The sequence below is a fragment of the Diadema antillarum genome, unplaced genomic scaffold (assembly GCF_040938485.1).
Source record: "Diadema antillarum isolate AM-2024a unplaced genomic scaffold, OU_Dant_1.0 scf00000143, whole genome shotgun sequence".
In the NCBI taxonomy this organism is placed as follows: Eukaryota; Metazoa; Echinodermata; class Echinoidea; order Diadematoida; family Diadematidae; genus Diadema; species Diadema antillarum.
This window is the reverse complement of record NW_027271032.1, coordinates 905,081-926,276: the sequence shown is the minus strand read 5'-3', so window position 1 is coordinate 926,276 and position 21,196 is coordinate 905,081. Positions and strand designations below refer to the sequence as shown.

General features: G+C 38.9%; 1 protein-coding gene across 1 annotated transcript; it reads left to right on the top strand.

Annotated features, from left to right (window-relative positions):
- The first annotated feature begins 26 nt into the window (after positions 1-26).
- LOC139721411 (F-box only protein 31-like) lies at positions 27-18,872 on the top strand. The gene is made up of 10 exons (XM_071632727.1): positions 27-91; positions 3,316-3,494; positions 4,201-4,269; positions 8,129-8,205; positions 8,717-8,887; positions 12,248-12,328; positions 13,347-13,474; positions 14,072-14,225; positions 16,498-16,781; positions 17,642-18,872. The coding sequence occupies exons 2-10, from the start codon at positions 3,347-3,349 to the stop codon at positions 17,799-17,801; spliced, it is 1,272 nt and encodes a 423-aa protein (XP_071488828.1). The 5' UTR covers positions 27-91; positions 3,316-3,346; the 3' UTR covers positions 17,802-18,872.
- The last annotated feature ends 2,324 nt before the right edge of the window (positions 18,873-21,196 follow it).

The window sequence follows — 21,196 nt, the reverse complement described above, 5'->3', positions numbered from 1 at the left end:
TTGATGCATGGTATATCGCGATCGGCCTCCTCTTGGATATCAAATCGGGCTGTGACGAAAAGCAACGGGGCCGTAACTTCTGTATCACCAAGTAAGTTTTGATAAGTCTCGTGTGTTGATGGAATAAGAATAATATGAATTAGAAATTAGCCGAACAAGTACCCCTTAGTTACTACTTCTCTCTGGCAATACTTAGTCAAGAACTGTAAGGAGCTGGAATTTCCTGTCGTCGGAAGTTGTTTCAGTGCCATCTGCGGGATCATTCTGAAATTGTGTAACCGACTAGATCTACTGGTAACTAGTAACAGTACAGTAGCACTACGGTTGATCACAGTGGCTAGCTAGTCATTTTCTGCAAAGTTATTATGTGCTTGTAAATGTCTGTAAATAAATTGTATTATAATGTAAATAGCACAGTCTGCAAGAAGCTTCAGCCTATTGAAGGAGGCAGACTTAATCAGAAGAAGAATTAGAAGTCTATGTGGTAGAATCAGTTACACTGCGGTGACCCAGCTCAGGTCGGGGACACGGACCACGGCCCACGGTGTCCCTCCGTCCGGCCTTCGTGTCCGGTTTCCTTGGTGCAGCAGCTGCTCGCTTTCAAGTCTGCCGGATGCCTGCACCTGACCTGAGCTGCATCTGCTTTGCTCTCCGAAAACTAAACTAAACTAAACTAGTCCTGCTCCTATTCTTCTTCCTGCTACAGTATGGTTTGGACGTACAGTCTATGTTGCCAGAGTTGGCAGAATGCTTTCAAGCATAAGTTTAGACGTTTCAGCATCTAACGGTAATAGAAGAGCATTATGCCATATGGCCTGCTACTACGTACTAGGCATATTATGTCTGTTTTTAGCATAATGCACTTGTCAATTGTAGTCCCGGCCCCTGGGTACCCGGGAATGGCCGGGACTTGCATCCCACTTGCAATTTTCGGATGTTACACCACCTGGCCAAGTCTCCGACAGGTCGGGCAAAATTTTCACGGAAATCCCCCGCTAAGTCCCCTGCAGTCCGGGCATATTTGCATAGAAATCCGCGATCAAGTCCCGACCCTCAAGGCCCGGTCACACTGCCCAAAAGTCGCGTAAACGCACGAAAATCACCGATGAATTTGCGCAAGAACTACGGAAATATCACTAAAAAATCACTAAATCACACACTTTCAGCGCATAGGCACTCAAAGGCCCCAAATAGGGCGAATTCATGGTTGTGCACGACGACTTGAAGTCCAGGGAAAATCACGCATAATCTGCGCTTTATCACTAATGAATTGCGTATGAATCGCGCATGATTCGCACATTATGAACTTGATAGCGACAACATTTTCGCAAACGATCACCGATATTTCATGCATATTTCGTGCATTGTTAGCGTAAGAACAATGCAAACTATGCAAAAATTACGCTTCGCGTAAAAGTATACGCAGTATTGCACTGTTTTACATAATTTTTGCGTAGTTTGCGTAATTCTTACGTGAACAATGCGCAAAATATGCGTGGAATATCAGCAATTGTTCGCGAAAATGTTGCCACTAGATATCGCGTTCACCGACGACTTTCCACTAACGATTAGCAGACATTTAATGCCTGCCATTTGGTTGGAGCGAATTTCCCCCGACGAGCCCCGGTTTATTCCCCACCCACCCGGGCAAAATAAGTGAATCTCCCCCGACAAGTCCCGGTCCATTCCCGACCCACCGGGGCAAAATAATTGAATTTTCCCCGACAACACCCCGGTATATCCCCGACCCACTGGGGCAAATTGAGTGGATTTCCCCCGACAAAGCCCGGTCTATTCCTGACCCACCTGGGCAAAAAAAAATGCTGAAATCCTCGCCCAACTTGGTTGCAAGTCCCGGCCATCCCCGGGTACCCAGGGGCCGGGACTACAATTGGCAAGTGCATAAATTCTAGCATTTAATTGCTACAGAAAGGAAATATGGAGTTTTGTGTACTGTGGTAAATTTTACCCTTTTTTGTTTCTTTGTTACTATGTCAGTTGATGTGTCAACAAAATTGACTAATTTATAGACTTATAGTAATTTATAAAAAGTTGTGAAAAGAGTTCCATAAAGTTTATCCACACTACTAGTACTAGTAGTAGTATACTTATAAACAGTCACTACTGTTACATTTTATTAACTTAGGCCTACTCCACTTAGTCCACGACCCACATTTCCTTAGGACACAGCGCCGAGATCAATGACAATGTTACCCTAACTCTAACCCTAACCATGCTAATCCTAAGCTGAGTAAACTCTAACCCTAATCCCAAAGCTACCTAAATTTAATCATGTTATTTCTACATAATAGAATTAATACATCTAGTGGGGGTACATACTATATCATATGCGGAAGTCTTGCCTAAGTTGTGAATGTGAAGACCTGTTTTTTGTGTTTTTGTGTTTTGTTTTGCTGTTTTGCAGTCTGTACAGTTCAGTTTAGAGCATAGGATTTGTTGTTTACTATGCTTGTCAGCTGATTGTGCACAAATTCGTAAGCCCAAAAATGTGAGGACTTTTTTTTGTTTGTTTCATTTTTGTTTGTTTTTTTGCTTTCCGGCTGATAAGCTGATTGGGCACCACAGGTTGTATTGGGCACCATAATGTGATTTGGCACCACAATGTATTTTCATGTGTTTTTTTTTGTTTTTTTTGTTCTGCTTGTCAGCCGCATTGGCGGGGCAGCATAATTCGTAGTCCAACAAAAATTGAGGACCTTCTTTTTTTTCTTTTTTTTTCCGCTTGTCAGTTGTCAGCTGATTAGGCATGTAATTGGTTGACATGATGTGACATAATTTGATTGACATTTGGCATAATTTTAGGTCGCTTCAAGCACGATCCCTTTTTTTTCTCTGGTCACTCTGCGTCCAATCCGCCATTTGCGCCATTCTCTCCTCTTCCTCTTCTTCTTTTTCGAAATACTCCCCATCCAATTAAAGCATGCTTGACTGCCCGAGTCTTGACTGCCTGAGTAGGGCTTAAACTTCAGACAGTGATAATATAGTCCAGACTCCAGGGGCAGTTTTTCTTTTTCCAGCTGAGTACAGACCACCATTGGTGTATTGTCATACAGTACTAGTGCTTGTCAAATGCCCAGATGAAAATGCAAGTAAAAAGATCACTACAGATTTTATGTGCTGCTAAAAAAAGGCAGGAGATGCTTTACAAAGTCTTATTTGTTGCACCCCCTTCTTGAAAATCTCTTGGAAGAGGTGCTATACTTGGTGGTAAAGATTTCCCTAGTTGCCATTCAAGCCAGTGTTAACAACCTTCTCTTTCTAAACCAACGATATGTTCACCTTTTGTTCTCACAGGTGACCATTGCCAACAGACAGTCCAGTAAAGATGGATATGCACACTTTGCCACCAGAACTTCTCATTGGCATTTTCAAAAAGCTACCAGGGAAAGACTTGGCCAGCATCGCGATGACTTGTAAGAAATTCAGAGAAACATCACTGGTTGACTCCATCTGGCTCTTTAGATGTATAGAAGGTGAGGATGTTATGCTGTATCCACCATATACTGTAAAACATGATATATTCGTGGCAAGAAAATTTCGCGAATTGGAGCCGGTGGCCTTTCTAGCAACATGAATTTTTTGCAACTTGCCGCTGGCATCTAATGCATATTGTGTAGGCAAGAACTTTCGCGTGCATTTTAATTTCGCGAATGTTGCCACTCGCGAAATTCGCGAACATTCCTCGTTTTACAGTATTTAGAGAGTCTAATTTTTCGTGAATCAGAACTTCCCAACAATTTTACGAGTCAAGATCATGGATTACAGTATATGAATGGAGATATGTCACATTCGTGTTGAGATCAGAGTTAATGATTTTGCATGTAGTTAAATTTGTGAATAGAACTTGACTTGAGAATTTCACAGAAATAGAAGCCTCGGAAAATATATGGCGTATACAGTGATCATTGAGAAAGATTGAGACCAAAAGTTTCATGCATAGTTAACAAAGTATCTTCCATTCGGCACAATGAATAAAGTCCACACATTCCACTGAATTCTAGTAGCCTAATGTCGTTTTTTTTTTTTTTTTCAATCAAAATATGCTGATAACATCTGCCCTATTTCTCTTACTATACGAGTCAGAGACTGATCTGTGATAAAGATGATTTTTGTTGTATCTCAATTGCGGACCGATTTGATTTATATAACTGATCATTTTCTGTTCTGATTTCATCCTAGAGTATGATGTTGGCCCAGATGAGATGGAAGGAGCTAATATTGAGTCTTGCAGGGATTTCTACACCAAAGGTACCGGTATTCAATTTCCATAACCTTTTATGCTATACTCTTATGTGCTGAGAAATAGTAGGCTTGGGAGTGACATATGGGAGTTTTGACTTGTATCACTTTGCAGCAACATGCTAATACTTTTGAGAGCACATGGTCAAAATTGGCAATACACTAAGTGTCATGCCAAAAAGTGATAATATGCTGAAAATTAGAATAAGTACTGAAAATTAATAATATTTGTGTCTGTGTCTGCCAACTTACTTAAACTCTGTAAGTACAGCTCATTGACTGCACTGTTAAACATTAAAAAACTGGAGAAGAACTCTGAGAGTGCAAACCTCCGCCAAGCAGCTTATTTCCACCAGTGATCTTAGGATTCTTGTTCTTCCATAAAGATCAGTGATTTTCGCCCGTACGTATGCATGCTGAAAATCGCCCGAATTCCCAATACAGAAGCCTTTTGTTTCATCATCAACCCTCAGCTGCGCGGCGCGCCTCGCCCTAGCAGAAAGTAGATCATGGCACGCACTTTAGTGCACGCATGAAAACCTAAAAGATGCGCAGCTTGAACTCCCAAGTTCATTGACCCTACCTGCCAAAATATCGAAAATCCTTCATAAAATCCATAAAAATTTCTGGATAACTACCAAAATTTAATCATCTGTTCCTTGTGTCATTCTCAGCCTTTCCTGCAAGTTTCATCCAAATTTGTTCCCAATTTTTTGAGTTAATTTGCACAAGGACAAACAAACGATAAATAAAAACATAACCTCCTCCCTGACATAGAACCAGAAGTCATCTAAAACCCTAGATGACCCCAAGAGACATTTTGCAATACATTCATGCTCAATATTTCTCTATGCAATATGATGAAATGTCAAGTTGTAGCTCCCACCCCGAGTACCATGTTATGGAAAGAAAAAGTTTGCTGTTTTGACTTTTGTTGTTGGAGAGTTGGGCACAATAAAACCAAACTAGGTTAACACAGTAGAGACACTAGCAACGAATTGTCTTCCTTGTCTAAGCACATAACTAATGAGCCTCTAATTCTTTATTGCATGCATGCTGCTGTTTGTGCGGTCACACAAAGTAGCTGCTTCAGCTCATGCATATTCATACATATTCATGCATGTTCATACATATTCATGCATGTTCATACATATTCATACAGCAGACATTCTTTTGTAGGAAGAACAAAGTCGGGCTTACAGTTTCTTTTCTCTCATTCATGCTCTCTTAATTCTGCTATTGTCTTGCTACCATTTTCCGTTGTTGTGTTGTTGAAGAGAATGTTAAACTGCTCTTGTCAAAACTACGCCACATAGCTCTGATGCAAACTTACCTCTCCAGGGGCCTGTTTCATTAAGAGTTGCGATCAATCTTACACACAATTTATTGAGCGTAACTAGGTAAATCGAGCATAAGTTCTGTTTCATTTAAAGACACTTATATGCTTGATTTCAAGAAAAATTCAAGCATAGATTTTAATAGATTGAACATTACTTGCAATCCAGTCGCAAGGTTGATTATGAAACGCAATTTGCGATTGATCGCAACTCGTGCTCAATCTACTGTATATGAAACAGGCCCATGCAAATGTAATTCCCCCTATACCACTACTGTAAAAGTGGAAATTTTCGCGGTGTTGAAATTTTCGCTCATTTCGCGCAACCAGAAGCTAGCGCGAAAATAAAAGCACGCGAATATTTTTGCTCGCCATACGTTCCTGTGCGCGATGTCTTGATTCCGCGGAATTAAAAACACGCGAAACTCTTCTGACCTGGCCAAGCGCGAAAAATTAGTCACGCGAAAATATCCACTTTTACAGTATCTGTTGCCACCAGCTGTGACTACCAACTACCTACAGGAGCTCCTGTTGAGATTATTCTTTATAGGGTATCACAGCATTACCATGATTGGAATCTTCACCTGTGATTGGAGACTATGATGACATTGTCTATGCCACTCAAAGAAAGGAATTAAAGGACTCTAAGCCATGAAGTGCTGTAAGAATTGTGTATGAGAATATATTCATGTCATTGCTTCTTTCAAAAACATCTCTCCTTGAATCTTATACTCGGACATCACTGAAAGTATAGCATATACTGAGTACACTGTATTAAGTCATGTGATTGGTAACATCAGTTTTAGAAGAACCGTGACTTCTGACCTTCTGTGTGTGAGATTACATACCACCAGTAATTCTCAGCTGATTTCATTTCTGCGTGACACAAGATTGTTACAAGTTTGTTTTGTGAAGGATTGTTGGTCACTTGATAACCTCTGCACAAAGTGCTGGCACTCATGTAACAGCTTACTAGTACCTTGTTGCAATCTGGTCTGGTTAGGAAAGTTTTACAACACACATATTTGCCTCAGTAAGTATTGTGAAAACATCATTGTGACACTTGAAGTCTGCCAGAAGATTGCATCAATATCATTAATTCTCTTCATACATGAAAGCTGCATTGTTTGTTTTTGTTTGTTTTATCATATCCACTATGTGTCTGCTTGAATATTTGCAATTGAAGTACATTATCCATATCTGCAAGTGAAAACATAGTTCTGGTAAGGGTTTGAGAACCCTTCTTGCACCATTTCATATTTGCTTGCAATATATTGAAAGAGTCTACCAAGAAACTTACCTGGCTGACGCGATTTGCCGGGATTATGAGCTGTTTCGGATTATTTTGAAATAAAAAATAAATATCAGAAGGATCCAGGTTAACTTGGTGTCATGGACAACTCGGCCCTATTTCAGACAATTTATATGCAGTTCTTGATCGCCAAAATCTGTACATAGGTGTTTTTCTCAGCGTTGGTTTGTTCGTTTGTTTGTCTGTATGTGAAATAACTCAAAAACTAGTGTACGGATTTGGATGAAACTTACAGGAAAGAGAGATGATTAAATTTTGGTAGTGATCGAAGAATTTTATGAATTTTTGAAGGATTTTTCATCTTTTTGCCAATAGGTTCAATGAACCTGGGAGTTCAAGCTGTTCAATTTGAGGTTTGCATACATGCACTAAAGCGTATGGTCTGCGCGAGGCGCTGCACATGCGCGCAGCATGCTGGAAGCTGATGAGGTAAACACAAGGCTTTTGTATCATTAGTGGGATTCACACTTATACAGATCTTGAGATTTGGATCGTGATCATTATCTCAGTATTTTGCACATGTGAAGTGGCAGTGGGGAAATTGGGCAATTTTCAGTATGCGTGTATGGGTGAAAATGACCTGCTTGGTGGGGGTCTGTGCTCTCAGAGTGTTTTTTGGTTAAAATCATCATTGGTTAATATATTTATTGTTATTATCATCACCATCATAATCATTATCGTTACTGTTGCTGTTGGTATCATTATCAGTGGTAGTATTATCATTGCTACAATCATGATTAGGTGACAACCGTCCTTACTTCTAGAAATTAAAAAATCACTGTGTTAAACAAGTATTTGTGCATGGGGAGAGTATAAACATTTGATCTAACTAGTCACAAAGAGAGGGGGGGGGGGGGGGGAAGGTGGGGGGGGGATTGAGGAAACTCATACCTTGGGGCATTTCATGAAGCGTTTTGTCAGATTTTTTTTTTCTGACAAACTGTTATAAGCTGGTGAAATCCTTGCATCTGAATGACTGAGAGCAAATTTGTCAGACAAAATGCTTCATGAAATGCCCCCTTGGGTAGCAGTATGTGTAGATGGAGACTTTGTAAGGTAAAAATAGAAACAAAACGGGTCTATCCTGTTCATCTCCTGGTCAGAACTGAACATTGTGAAGCAGTGCTGTAGTACTTTGCCTAAGTCTTATATGCCTAGTTTTGTGTAAAACAATAACCTGACCTTTGTTCTTTCTTTTCCCTTTAAAATTCACACAACAGTGCTTTATCCTTATGGTCATCTACTTGGTGTGTGGCAACCACAGATGGGGCCATATGGGGGACTTGTCAAAATTCAGGTAATTGGACACTCATATAAATTTTGTCCTATGGTTCTTAATACAACCCAAGAAATTCATATTTCTGCTCTGCACTGAGAGGACCAAAGCAATGGATAATTCAAGCTTCTAAAGTAGTAGGTGCATGTATTTTCTGTTGATCCAGAAGCCATAAAAGTATGTACCACAATTTCACATCATATCAACAGTTTATTTATATAGATTTACATCACATAACCCATGTTTAATTGTTTCTGTGAAGCTCCAATGACTGTTGTGGCTCTTGTGTTTGTGGATAATTTACTCCTAAGGTTCAACAGACCGAAAGAATATTGCCATGTCATCCTCTCAGTTTGTGATTGTGTGATGCATTGTGCATGCTGTTCAGAGCAATAAACGAACAAATTGAAATGTAAGATTTTAAGATAGTTCATCAGTTGTGACTAGTAGGAACCAATGGGTTGCAATGTTGTTGTTTAAAAAAAAAATCATTTTCATAGGATTGATATGAATTTCTGTGTACATTCCACAGGTTATGGCAGGTGTATTGACTGCATCAAGGTACCTGGTGCCGCCCGATCCAAAGGTGTATCTTCCACTAGGGGTCAAAAAAGTCTTCACGATTGGCTTGAGTGAGGAGGGTCCGGCTGAGATCCTGTGTTTAAAAGGCAATAAAGGGAGTCACAAACTTGCCATCAAACCAGTGAGTATATTATGCACTTTACACTCTGTAGAGTCAGAAATGTATCTCCAGCTAGATCCATGTTTGATTACAAACAAATCATGTTTATATCCAAATGCTTAAGTATGTTGCTGTCATCAGATCAAATGTTATTGTTCATGGAAAGGTTTGTACACCATTCATACTTATAGGAAACCAAAACCCAAAGATAAATTAAATGTGGATTGGGTGAAAGCAACAACAGCACATCAGTGAAAGTTTGAGGAAAATCGGACAATTAATGAAAAAGTTATGAATCTTCAAAGTTTTGGTGTTGGAACCACTGGATAAGGAGACTACTTGAGTTTATGACATCATGTGTGGACAACAATATAAAGAAAATATGTGACCCGCTACAACAAAATAATCCTAAAATCGGGCGAGGTCGATTATTTGAAAATTGCATGACACAAATCCCTAATCTTTCTGCTTTAAATTGATACATAACACGTCATATAAAAATAATCGGCTGCGGAGATATCGATGTTTAAAAGAGAGCATGTCGATACGTCTGGGAAATCACTGTTTCGAGAAAAGCGCCCTAAAAGTTCCCCTTGCGACGCAATCACGATCAAAGGACATGCAAGTCAGTTTTCACCTCCGAACAGTAGAAGATAAGCCCTAGCAACCCCCGAAATGCTCATTCAAACACAGCGTCGGCGGTCTCCTCACCGACCAATCAGTGACCAGGATGGCAGGAGAAGCGGCTGGGCATAGCGCACCCCGCCAGCACGCACCAGTCGACTAGGCAGTGTGCGAGCTTCACGCTTCGGTTAACTGACCAATGAGATCACTCTGGTCGTTGTTAGGGGCGGAGCCTATGTGTGGCGCTCACTCCAAATGTTCGAACCAGTTTCTTCTTCGTTGAAACGCCAAAAAAACATGGCCCAGAAAAACGCTTTTTTTTGGTCTTTCCTTTCATCATTTTGCTTCAAAATTTCGACATGATAGAAGACATGTCAGACTCTAATAATATGTCAAATTCAGAAAATCGTAAGTTTTGACCAATTTTGATGCTCTGACTTGAAACTCGATTTTCACGGCTTCGACCGTGCGCGACTTTAGGACCATTTTGTTGTAGCGGGTCACATATAAAGAAAATTGATCATGCTTTCACTTTTCTAGCGTAATGAAAGAGCACTTCACTAACTGCTTTCAAAAAGCAGGGAATAATTACTACCCTTAACATATGTCAGTATCAAGTTGATGGAATGTGTGGTTTTCATGAAAAATGGATTTTTGTGGAATTCTCTTTATATTTTCTTTATATTGTTGTCTACACATGATGTCATGAACTCTAGTACAGTGGACTCCCGTTATGACGAAGTCCTCGGGCAGGCAGTTGTCTTTCGTTATATCAAAATTTCGTTGTAACCAAACAAACAAACAATAAAATACATAGAGTGGATGGTGGTGCGGCCTGAATTTTTACTTCATTGTAACCAAAATTTCGTTATAACCGTGTTCGTTATAACAGGAGTGCACTGTAGTCTCCTTATCCAGTCATTACAACACCAAAACTCTGAAAATTAATAACTTTTGCATCGATTGTCCAATTTTCCTAAAACTTTCTCCGATATGTTCTACTTTTGTTGCTGCTTTCACTCAATCCACATTGCTCTTTGGGTTTGCGTTCTCTTTAACCAGTACATTTGATGAGGGATCCATGGAGCACTTGATACATTTTGATTCAGTACTGAGAATACATCGACAAATTTTCCCTGGTCCATCTTCTTTATGAGCAAAAATAATGAAAATTCAACACTCTGCTCAGTAGGGAGCTTTAGATTTTAGACGCGCGGACGTTCAGAGGGAAAAAACACGTTCTGAGCGTGCGCAGAAGCGCGTGTCAAGTCGCTCTATTTTTAGATTGCGTCGCCTGAGTTTTTCACTACGCGTACTGGGCTATTTCTACGTCCGCACAGTTTGCAATGTAGAGAGCTACTTCATGCACTGATCATAAGGGGGCGCGATTTTATTTTTCATACGTTGCGTCCCAGCGTAATCTAAAGCTACTTTTCAACGCGAGGCAGGGGAGAGGAGAACTTCCAGCGCAAGCGTCGTCTCAAACGTCCGCGCGTCAAAATCTAAAGCTCCCTAATTTGTCTATGATGTGACTGCTTTGATGTGCCATAGCTGTTGTTAAGTTGAAAATATGACCAGGTGAATGAATGCAGAATGTGACAGAGATGTCACTGTCATATTTTTTGTTTTTCATGCTGGAAAAGAAAAGGACAAAATCAACTCAAAAGTACAGTTAGGTTTGCAGACAGTAGTGTCTTGAACCCAGAAAATCTGATGCTCATTTGATTGAGTATCATATCCTGCATAATCGAAGCATGTTGCAATGATTTCCTTTTAGTACAGGGCAGCCGTTTTGGAAAGGAATTGGGGTCTCTCCCGTTATGGGCCTTGTAGATACGTCACTGCGCAAATTAAAACTGATATAGCGCACTGCCCGATTGTTACATGGGAAACTGTAATGTGCCTTGAAAAAGCAGCGTGAAATCAAGATTTGACTTCTGTAATGAAATGAGCCTGCTGCAAGAACTATTCATTTAGGAAAAATAAGTTTTAGCACTGATTATTTATACACATAAAGCTTAAAAAATGTCTCCAATTGCCTGACTTCAAATTTGCTTTGTGCATGCTGTAGAGACTGAATTTCAGATGTTTTGGTCTTAATTTTAAGCTCTCAATATGAGGATATAGGCAGGGAGGTGGCCACCTCCCCGATATAGGCCTACCCATTGTTTATAAAACTTGCTACAAACAAATTGATGATGACAATAATGATCTAATCAGTGTTTATGTTTGCGTAAGATTTCATCTATACCAGAGCTACGCTTTTTTTATCAGTATTGAGATTGAGAGTTTGACAACCAATTGACAAATTTCTCAAACAAGCTATAACAAATGTTGGTTTTTATCAATTAAAGGGATTGTATAGTTTTGGATAGGATGGGGCTTTGTATTTCCAATATCAATTAGAAATCACTTATGAAATGTAAAAGAGCATGTAATTCAAAGTCAAATTGGAAGTTTACTTGATCAAAATTGGTTTTGAAATGGCTGAGATATTCTAAAATGGAGAGGTCCTAATAAAAAGGTGGAACCCATCTTTTACTAGGACCTTTTTTTTTCAGATTTTATTTTCATCAAATAAACTCTGAATTCTTCTTAGAATCGTATGCTGTTTCACATTTCATTTGTGGTATTAATTATCTTGCAAAAAATCAAAATCTGAATCCCCCATCTTAACCAGAAGTATGCCATCACTTTAAATCAATACAATCCGTTTAAAGCATTGTTGTTCCATTTTCCCATATTTCATTCCAACAGAGTCCAACCACTCCCAACAAAGAATTCACCATCAAGTGCTGCAAACCAGAAAACCACAAATCACTACGGAAGGGAAGAATAGTAAGTCGGGCACCCACTTTATTGGAATGTTTTGAGAAAGTCATGCAAAATATTAATGGCACAAAAATAAAAATGTGTTGATAATATGCTCACATATTTTGTGCATGTGAAATCATGTTTAACAATACTTGTTGCTGTGGGCAAATTCAAAAACATTCTAAATGCATCAACACTCTACTGAGTACTAAATATTACCTGTAATCAGAAGAGAATGCCCCCTTCGCTGTAGTTTGCTATGCGAACAGTATACAGATTATGCACAGGTCTGAATGTCATTTCAGATTGTGTGCATTAAGTAACTATGGAATTTTCTAACCCATGAGGTGCACTCTAAGACTAGATTCCATAGTTACTACATGCACAATCTTCCTACTGATGCACGAAAAGACATGTGTATCATCTGCTTTATAGAACAACGAATGTAATTTTGCCAGAAATCCATTGTTTTTATCATATTTCCAACAATTACTGATGCTTTACAAATTTACTTGGTGCATTTTTTTCCCCTGTTTGCTAATGATGTAAACCATGTGTCAGTACTTACTGGATGCATGAAAATTTACCGAATTCATGGCTAGCTATCTCTTGCCAAGTGTGTGTAAGCTTGCTACATGCACAAACTCTTGCTACTTGTTATTATATTACTGGATGCATGACCAGCCATCTCTTGCCAGGTGCACAAACACTTTGCTTCAAGTGAGCATGATAACATGTTGACAGTGTCTATCACTAGTGGTCTAGGGGGGTGTTTCATCAACGTTTGTCAGCGCTGACAACTTGAATCACCATAGTAACAGTCAGTGACCAGAACATCTCAGCCAATCAAAACCAAGGATTTTGCTGAAATTGTCAGTGCTGACAAACGTTGATGAAACACCCCCCTGATGATCATTTGATAGTGAAAATGCAGCCAGCAAAATCTGATGCATGACACGCGACCAATGAAATTGCAGAATTTTCTGGACCCATTCTGTAGCGTTTAGTGTTAGCCTCATCGGTTGTCCCTTCTTCTCCACAGAATCTCCATGAACTGCGGGTTTGGATCCAGGAAGAGGAGGGGAGGGAGGAGGGAGATCTCTTCTCCCATGAGTTTGACCACCACGTGGAACTTCTGCGCATGAAGTACATGAAACTCAACGAATTTGAGTGAGTCGTCTCTAGAAAGAATCTCTCTTCATTCTCTTATTTTGATTTACTGAAATAAATTTCAAAGAATATAATGAAACAAATGACCAAAAAACAAATGAACAGAGCAAACAAAAGAAATGTTCAAATGAAAAAGGATATAAAATGCTTCTGTGTTGCTCACATTTTTTTACACTGCCCCTAGTAGGTCAGTAAAGGAAGACTTGCCACTTGATCTGTTTCAAATCCTTGTTAATTTACGTAAATGAAAAGCATAGTGTCTTCCTCAATGACACGATGAGGTAGGCCAAAACTTACTCAAATCTCCATGACAACAAGTGACAAATCATGACAGCTGTGGTACTTGTGTTATTAAAATCAATGCATGTGCACTTCTCTGCTGACTATCATTGTTGATACTGTTTTGTTATTGCTCGTATTCATATTATGGATGTTATTTTTTGTTATCATCATCAGTTGAATTGTTGCACTAATTATTGTCAATGTCATCATTGTAATCATTATTGTAATCAGTAATTATTTCTGTTGTTAACTAACATCATCATCATTTTTAAGTACCATCATTTGCATTTCTTGCCTGATTGTAAATGTCCTCAGTTGCACATGCACATACAAGTGCTTCGATCCGCCACATAGGATAGATGTGATGCCCATCCAGCCAGGTCTGTTCAAGGGGACGTATGGTGGACATGGTATTGAGATAATCTACTTGACATATGCAGAGAACAGGCTGCAAGGGTTAAAGGTCACGGTGAGTAAATGTGGTCAAAGGATTTCGCCAGAAACTGGATTTATCACGTAGCGGATCATCCTTTGGAAGTTGAAACCATGGTTTAGTGGACAGTGCTGTGGACTTCACAAAAAGCTATGGAGGGTTTGAGTCTAACTGATACTACATCCTTGGACAAGGTTATTAACCTATAATGTCCCTAATAACAAAGGTGTAAAACAACTGAAGACACCTTGCTGCAGCAAAACTAGGGTATTAATGGTGACAGGGCCTAATGGAAGAGTACTGTAGTTCTTACCGTACACTAAAAAGGAATCCTCGGTGTTCAAATTAAGTCCATGTCATAATTGTGTAGTGACACTGAAGAGAATGTTTCAATGTCCCAGACATTTGACTCAATCACAAGCCACACATTCATTGAGAGCACAGCCAAAAATATTTCTGACCTGTGGATCTTGCACATTGTTACCTCCGCCAAGGAAGGAGGCCATGTTTTCATCGGCATTTGTTTGGCTGTCTGTTTGCAAAATAGCACAAAAAGTGGTGAATGAATTTGAATTGAACTTGCAAGAAAAGTTGGTAATAGCACAGGGAACAGATGATTCAATTTTGGTAGTGATCTGGGAATTTGTATGGATTTTTGAATGATTTTTTATCTTTTGGCAGATAGGGTCTATGAACTTTGAACTATGAGTTCAAGCTTAGTGTATTTAGTGTATTTGAGGTTTGCATACACGCTCTGAAGTGTGTGTTCTGCTCATGTGAGGCACCACGTAGCTGGAAGCCGATGATGTAAACAAAAGGTTTCTACATGAGGAAGTTGGGCAGTTTTTCAGCATGCCTGTATGGGTGGAAATGAGCTGCTTGGCGGAGGTCTGTGCTCTCCAAGTTCTTGTCTAGTTGATTCACGGGAGGCAGACAAGACAACATTGGTTATGCGGTCTCTTCACCAATCTGGTGTATGTAGATTCGTTTGTCTTCACTCTGTCACTTTAGCAATTTACCCATAAGCCAATCAAAAAAAAAAAAAAAATCATAGATGGTATTGTATGGAAAACTGCAAAATAGTTTGAAACATGAAATTTGATTTCTTTTTAACCCAAAAGGAGCATTTAGTACAGATTAGTAAGAAAGTGAATTGAATACTACTTGGCAAAAACCTTATAACCTCAGCTAATTTGTGTGCATGACAGTAACTGCTGTCACTTTTTGTCAAGCCCACCAGAGGTGCGGGGAGACTAAGGAATCGCCTGCGGCGTCTGTCCGTCCATCCGTCCGTCGTCTGTAACGCTACAAAAACTTGAATAACCTTCTACTGAGGACTTCAATTTCAATCAAACTTGGAGGGAAGAGTGGTTATACCAAGGAATTACCAGCAACGGGTTGCTGGTAACTCCTTGGTTATACAAAGTTACACATTTTACCAAACATGAAGGTCACCTCAAGGTCAAATGTCACAGGCAGGGGTCAATGAACGTTAGGGCCCAATGTTAAGTTTTTACGACGCGTGTCGATTATGGCTCATAACTTTTGATGTACTCAGTATATGTCTGTTTGTGACCAAACTTGGATGGTAGATGTCCTGTGGGGAGATGAAGGTCACCACAGGTTAAAGGTTACAGACAGGGATCAACAAACTTTTAGGGCCCAATGTTAAGTTTTTACGGCGTTTTGATTATGGCTCAAAACTTTTGATCCATATGTCTGTTTGTGACCAAACTTGGACGGTAAATGTCCCTTGGGGAGTTAAAGGTCATCACAAGGTCAAAGGTCACAGACAGGGGTCAACAAACTTTTAGGGCCCAATGTTAAGTTTTTACGGTGTGTTTTGATTATAGCTCATAACTTTTGATCCCTTTGTCCGTTTTTGACCAAACTTGGTTGGTAAATGTCCTTTGGGGAGTTAAAGGTCACCACAAGGTCAAAGGTCATAGGCAGGGTCAATGAACTTCCGGGAGTTAGAAAAACAGTAATTTCTTCTACACGAATGGGCGAGACACATTTTGGCACTTGCCTTGTATGAGAAAACTTGGTACTTTCAAAATCCATAACTTACATATTTTTATCAATTTTTTTCAATCTGTTATTGTGCTGTTTATTAGAATTGACTCTGTATTACTCAATTCAAATGAATTCTAATTTAAAAAAACACACACACACACACACACACACACACACAAAAAAAAAAAACCCTGAATATGACATAGAGTGGAGTTTTACTCTTGCTGTCATCTCTACAAAAGCTTCACCTGTGTGATTGATATTCTTGTCTCCTATCTGTCCTTTTTGCCAGGGTGACCCCAATGTCCCAGCCAGCAAGATGTCCATGGAGGTCCACCTAGACAAACCCATGTTCCTCACGTATGAACAACAGCACACTCTGCAAGGCCTGATAGAGCTGGACCTTGACAGTGTCCGGACAGCGCCCTCGTCCAGAGATGGCGATGCTGATGCCGCAGGAGATGCGGGCACCTCCCGGGCGTGGCAGCCTTTTGGACTGCCGGTCGAGGTGCATGACAGAGGGATGGACACCCTGCGACGTCAGACAGATGTTCGGCTTGACAGATGTACTCACAGGTAGGACTTTGGATCACATTTTGCCCGTCCTGCTTGTTTCTTTTACCTAATTTTCATTATCTTTTCTTTCTTCCTTAATCTCTCCTTTCTATCCTGTTTCATTCCCTCATTTTAGTTTAAGGTTGTTTAACCATGTACATGTAATAGATTTTGTGAATGTGTTGTACACTTCAAAATGGGGGTGGGGGTTTACTCTCTCTTCTCTTCCAGTCTTTTTCCACTATCTATGATAAATGTTAAAGAATTTTCTTTCTTGTATGGTAATCTTGACATAGGAAATCTTATTATCCATTGTGACAACATCTGAGGCTGACTTTGTCTAAAAGATAGCAAGAAAACAGAAAGTAACTCCTAAATAGTACTGGTGGACTGATGATGGACTGTGACAGATTTTTACCAGTTGCTCCCATTGTACAAATGTATTTGTAAGATCGCAACTGCTGACCTGTAATTTTAACAAACATGTCGGGAAAACAAAGAAGCCAATGGGATTTGAAGCTTTTATCTACTGCTTTTCTGGGCAGCGACACTTCCACCAAATCTGTCATAGCTCATCTTCACACCTCTGCTTTAATAATCTCTTAATTTCAAACAATGGACTAGTTGCTAATCGCAGTGGCGGATCCAGAGGGTGGCGCACTGGGCGAGCGCCCCCTCTTTATTTGTTGTTAAAACAAAAGAAATAAAAAGACAAAAATGAGATGAAACCCAGAAATAGAACCAGAAATATTGTTTGGCCCCCCTTTACAAAATTCCTGGATCCGCCCCTGTAATCGAGCTGCTAGTACGTAGTTTGAGAAAAGCATAATTATCGTTGTTCATTTCTCACCCAATGCCAATGGTAACGTTTCTGCACCAAGGTACTTTGGGACAGGCCTCATAGCAATGCCAGGGTTTCGAGATGCCACCAGGACACCGGCCCACTTCATCGTCTTCTCTGAGGACATCCTTGGTTTCCTGTGGCTGGAACTACGATCACTGAGCATCTACTCTAGGGTCGCTGAAAACATGTGGACGTAGCCCAATGCTTACCATTGCTGGAGAGACTTACAGAGTACATACTGTATATGCCAAATATTCCACAAGGTTTTTATTTTCGCGAATTTCGCGAGTCAGGTGCTATTTGCGAAATTAAAGACATGCGAAAATATTGAGTCTGATCCCGATGTGAATGTGACGTACGCATATACACTTCTCTGTTCAGTACAGGACTCCATGATCGTGAATTTAACCACTCGTGAAATCGTTGGTAATTCCCGATTCGCGAAAATTTAGACTGGCGAAATATATGGCGCATATAGTATACTCGACTGCAGTGACAAGAACTGAAAGTGTAGTGTAAAACCAGAATTTTTTCAGATACAGGATACTTTCACCAATTTCACGAGCGAAGATTCATGAAAGTGAAATGCATGTGAAAGTCTTTGTCTACACAAAGCACTGCCTGCGAGTGGCAAATTGCGAAGTTTCATGTCGCGAAAATTTCATGTCGTGAGTGTTTCTTGTTTTACAGTAATATAATTCCTATATGCAACAAAGCCGAATAGTTTCTGTGATGAAGCAGACAGACTCGTCAGCTTGTATTATCTTATTCTAAGCACAATGTTGAGCCAGGGATTCTCAGTCAGGGTTACATTAGCAGAACAGGTGATGGTCTTTAATAGTTTACATTTGTGGCAAGTTTTAGAATCACTGTTGTGGATCTATTGTCAGATAATCAGTTAAGTTATTTCCTGTCCAAAACCTAACTGTCTTACCCCAAAAATGAAGCCACCATGGCATGTCAAAAGAGAGGCGATCATATCTGTTAGAGTGCTTTGACTGCCATGTGTTTATCAAAGCCTTGTTAGATATCTACATACATAGCATAGGCTATCAAAATACATTTGTATACCATTATCTGACATTTTCAAATTATTTTTGACTCACTTTATTAGATGCTATCTATTCATTTTTAGTTGTTGTACTACACCTATGCATTTCATACACATGTATTTTGTCAACTTCAATTGCCAGAGATAGCTGCAGTTATCATGTGTGCATTAACTTTTGATTGCTCTGTACGTTAATCTGTTATGCATTCTAGACAGCCTTGTGTATGACTGGTGCTTATATAACAAGACATACTATGCATATATTTAGAGAAGAAAGAATTGGTATGGTGTGAATGTGTGTGTAAATACAGTGTATGTTTGTATGTATATTTCATAAATCATGTGAGAGGATAAAGAACTATTTAGAAATGCCATTTGCCGGTTATTTCTTCTTTTTATTTTGAACATATTAAGTTGACATAAAACACTTCTTTACTTATAAACAAATGTATATACATATGCATGTATACTGTATTTATATATTATATATACTATACATACATAGACATATTCATATATGGGTGTGTATGTCTCTGTATGTAACTTTTGATCAAGTGGTTTTATTGCAGAGGAAATATATGAGCATCATATCAGTATTTTTTTTTCCTCACATACCAAATACAGAAGAAAATGTATAACAAGTGGATACCAAGTTATCATGGGTAAAAACAGCTTATCACTTGTGTTTTTGTTGAAGCTTGGTTGATTTAACAGTTCAGGGGCCCATTTCATAAAACTTGTCATCAGTGACAAGTTGTCATAGATGTGACAAGCTACTGAAATCCATGCATCTGATTGGCTGAGAGAAAATTTGTCATAGAAATGTGGCAGTTGTCACTGATGACAAGTTTTATGAAACGGGCCCCAGGTTACAACTTAATGCCACTTCTTTCACAAATTAACTAAGTTTACAGATTCTAGATATGTTAATTGAATCAATCTATTTCAGTTGCAAGTAGGCTATTAAAAGTAGTTTTCAAATGAACACTTCCATGTTAGATTCATTGTGCATTCATCACTGTCTGCAAGAAGACTTTTTTTCCTCCTGTCACAAATTTGACAAATATTTAGATACTAAAAAACTAAATGTTTCCAATAATACAGTTAAAATTATTATTGGTAACATTAAGATTTTTAGTTGCACATGTATAGGTTTTCAAATGAACATGTGCAAGTTAGATTCAGTGTGCATTCACTAGTTTCTGCAGTAAGACTACTTTTTTCCTTGCAAGTTTTATTTACTGAGCCAATTAGCTATTCAAACCAACCCCTTTTTAAAATCTTTTACACTTGGGATATTGTGAAATTTAGGCAAAGCAGATCATATGCTCCTTAATCAAATATCCCAATATCTTGTGTTCTAAACACAGTTACTACTACTGTATGATTTGTTTTTGTTTTTGTTTTGGTTTGTTTTGTTTTGTTTTTTTTTTTGGGGGGGGCATGAAATATTCAAAGATTTGGTGTATTAACATATGTCTACAGTCGAATTTTGTCTTAAATACACTGTACTGTCTTTCTGTCGTGTCATATTGGAATTCAATATGCAAGTCATTCAGTGGAATAGAATGGACTCCTGTTATAACGAGGTCCTTGGGACCGGCAGTTTCTTTCGTCATATTGAAATTTGTTACCACCGAACAAATAAACAATAAAAATACATAGAGTGGATAATGTTGCGGCCTGAATTTTTACTTCGTTGCAACCAGAATTTCGGTAAAACTATGATTTTGTTACAATCATGTTCCTGAACTCTATTGAGAAATTAATACCCTATTTTCCTAGATGAACATTCTATGTGAGTTTATGTAATTGTCAATACCCTATTTTCCTAGATGAACATTCTATGTGAGTTTATGTAATTGTCTTGGCTATGCAATGTACAGTGGACTACTGTTATAATGAAATTCTATAGAACGGCAGTTTTCTTTCATTTTATCAAAGTTTCATTGTAACCAAACAAATAAACAATAAAAAGCATAGAGCCGATAATGTTACGGCCTGAATTTTTACTTTGTTGTAACCAGAATTTCGTTATAACCATGTTTGTTATAATGGGAGTGCACTGTATTTTGTGTGACAAAATTGGGAATGCAACTTGTGAGTGTTTATGTGCATTTCTATTTATCTGAAGTTGATGTTCATATAGAATATAATATTTAAGATGCATGTATGTCTGGGAGACTGCATGAAATCAAGAAACTTGTATACGATATTATTTTTTTACCAGTAATCAATATCTGTAAAACCTGCAGATAACAGAATAAACAGATTTCATTGAAAATGTTGTTAACTCTTCTTTATTTGTACAATGATATTTATACAACTTTGTAAGTGGCATTTTCACATACATTTTGTTTTGCTTTAAATGAGAACAAAAGGGAACTACATACATGTTTGACTCTTACACAATCATATCAGCATTTTGATTACATTGGCATACTCTGGCATGATTTCTGCAGGATTTGTGCAAACTTGTTACATCAGGGAGCCCTTTCAAACAACAAAAGATCAGACATGGCAAGAAATCTCTTTAAGTGG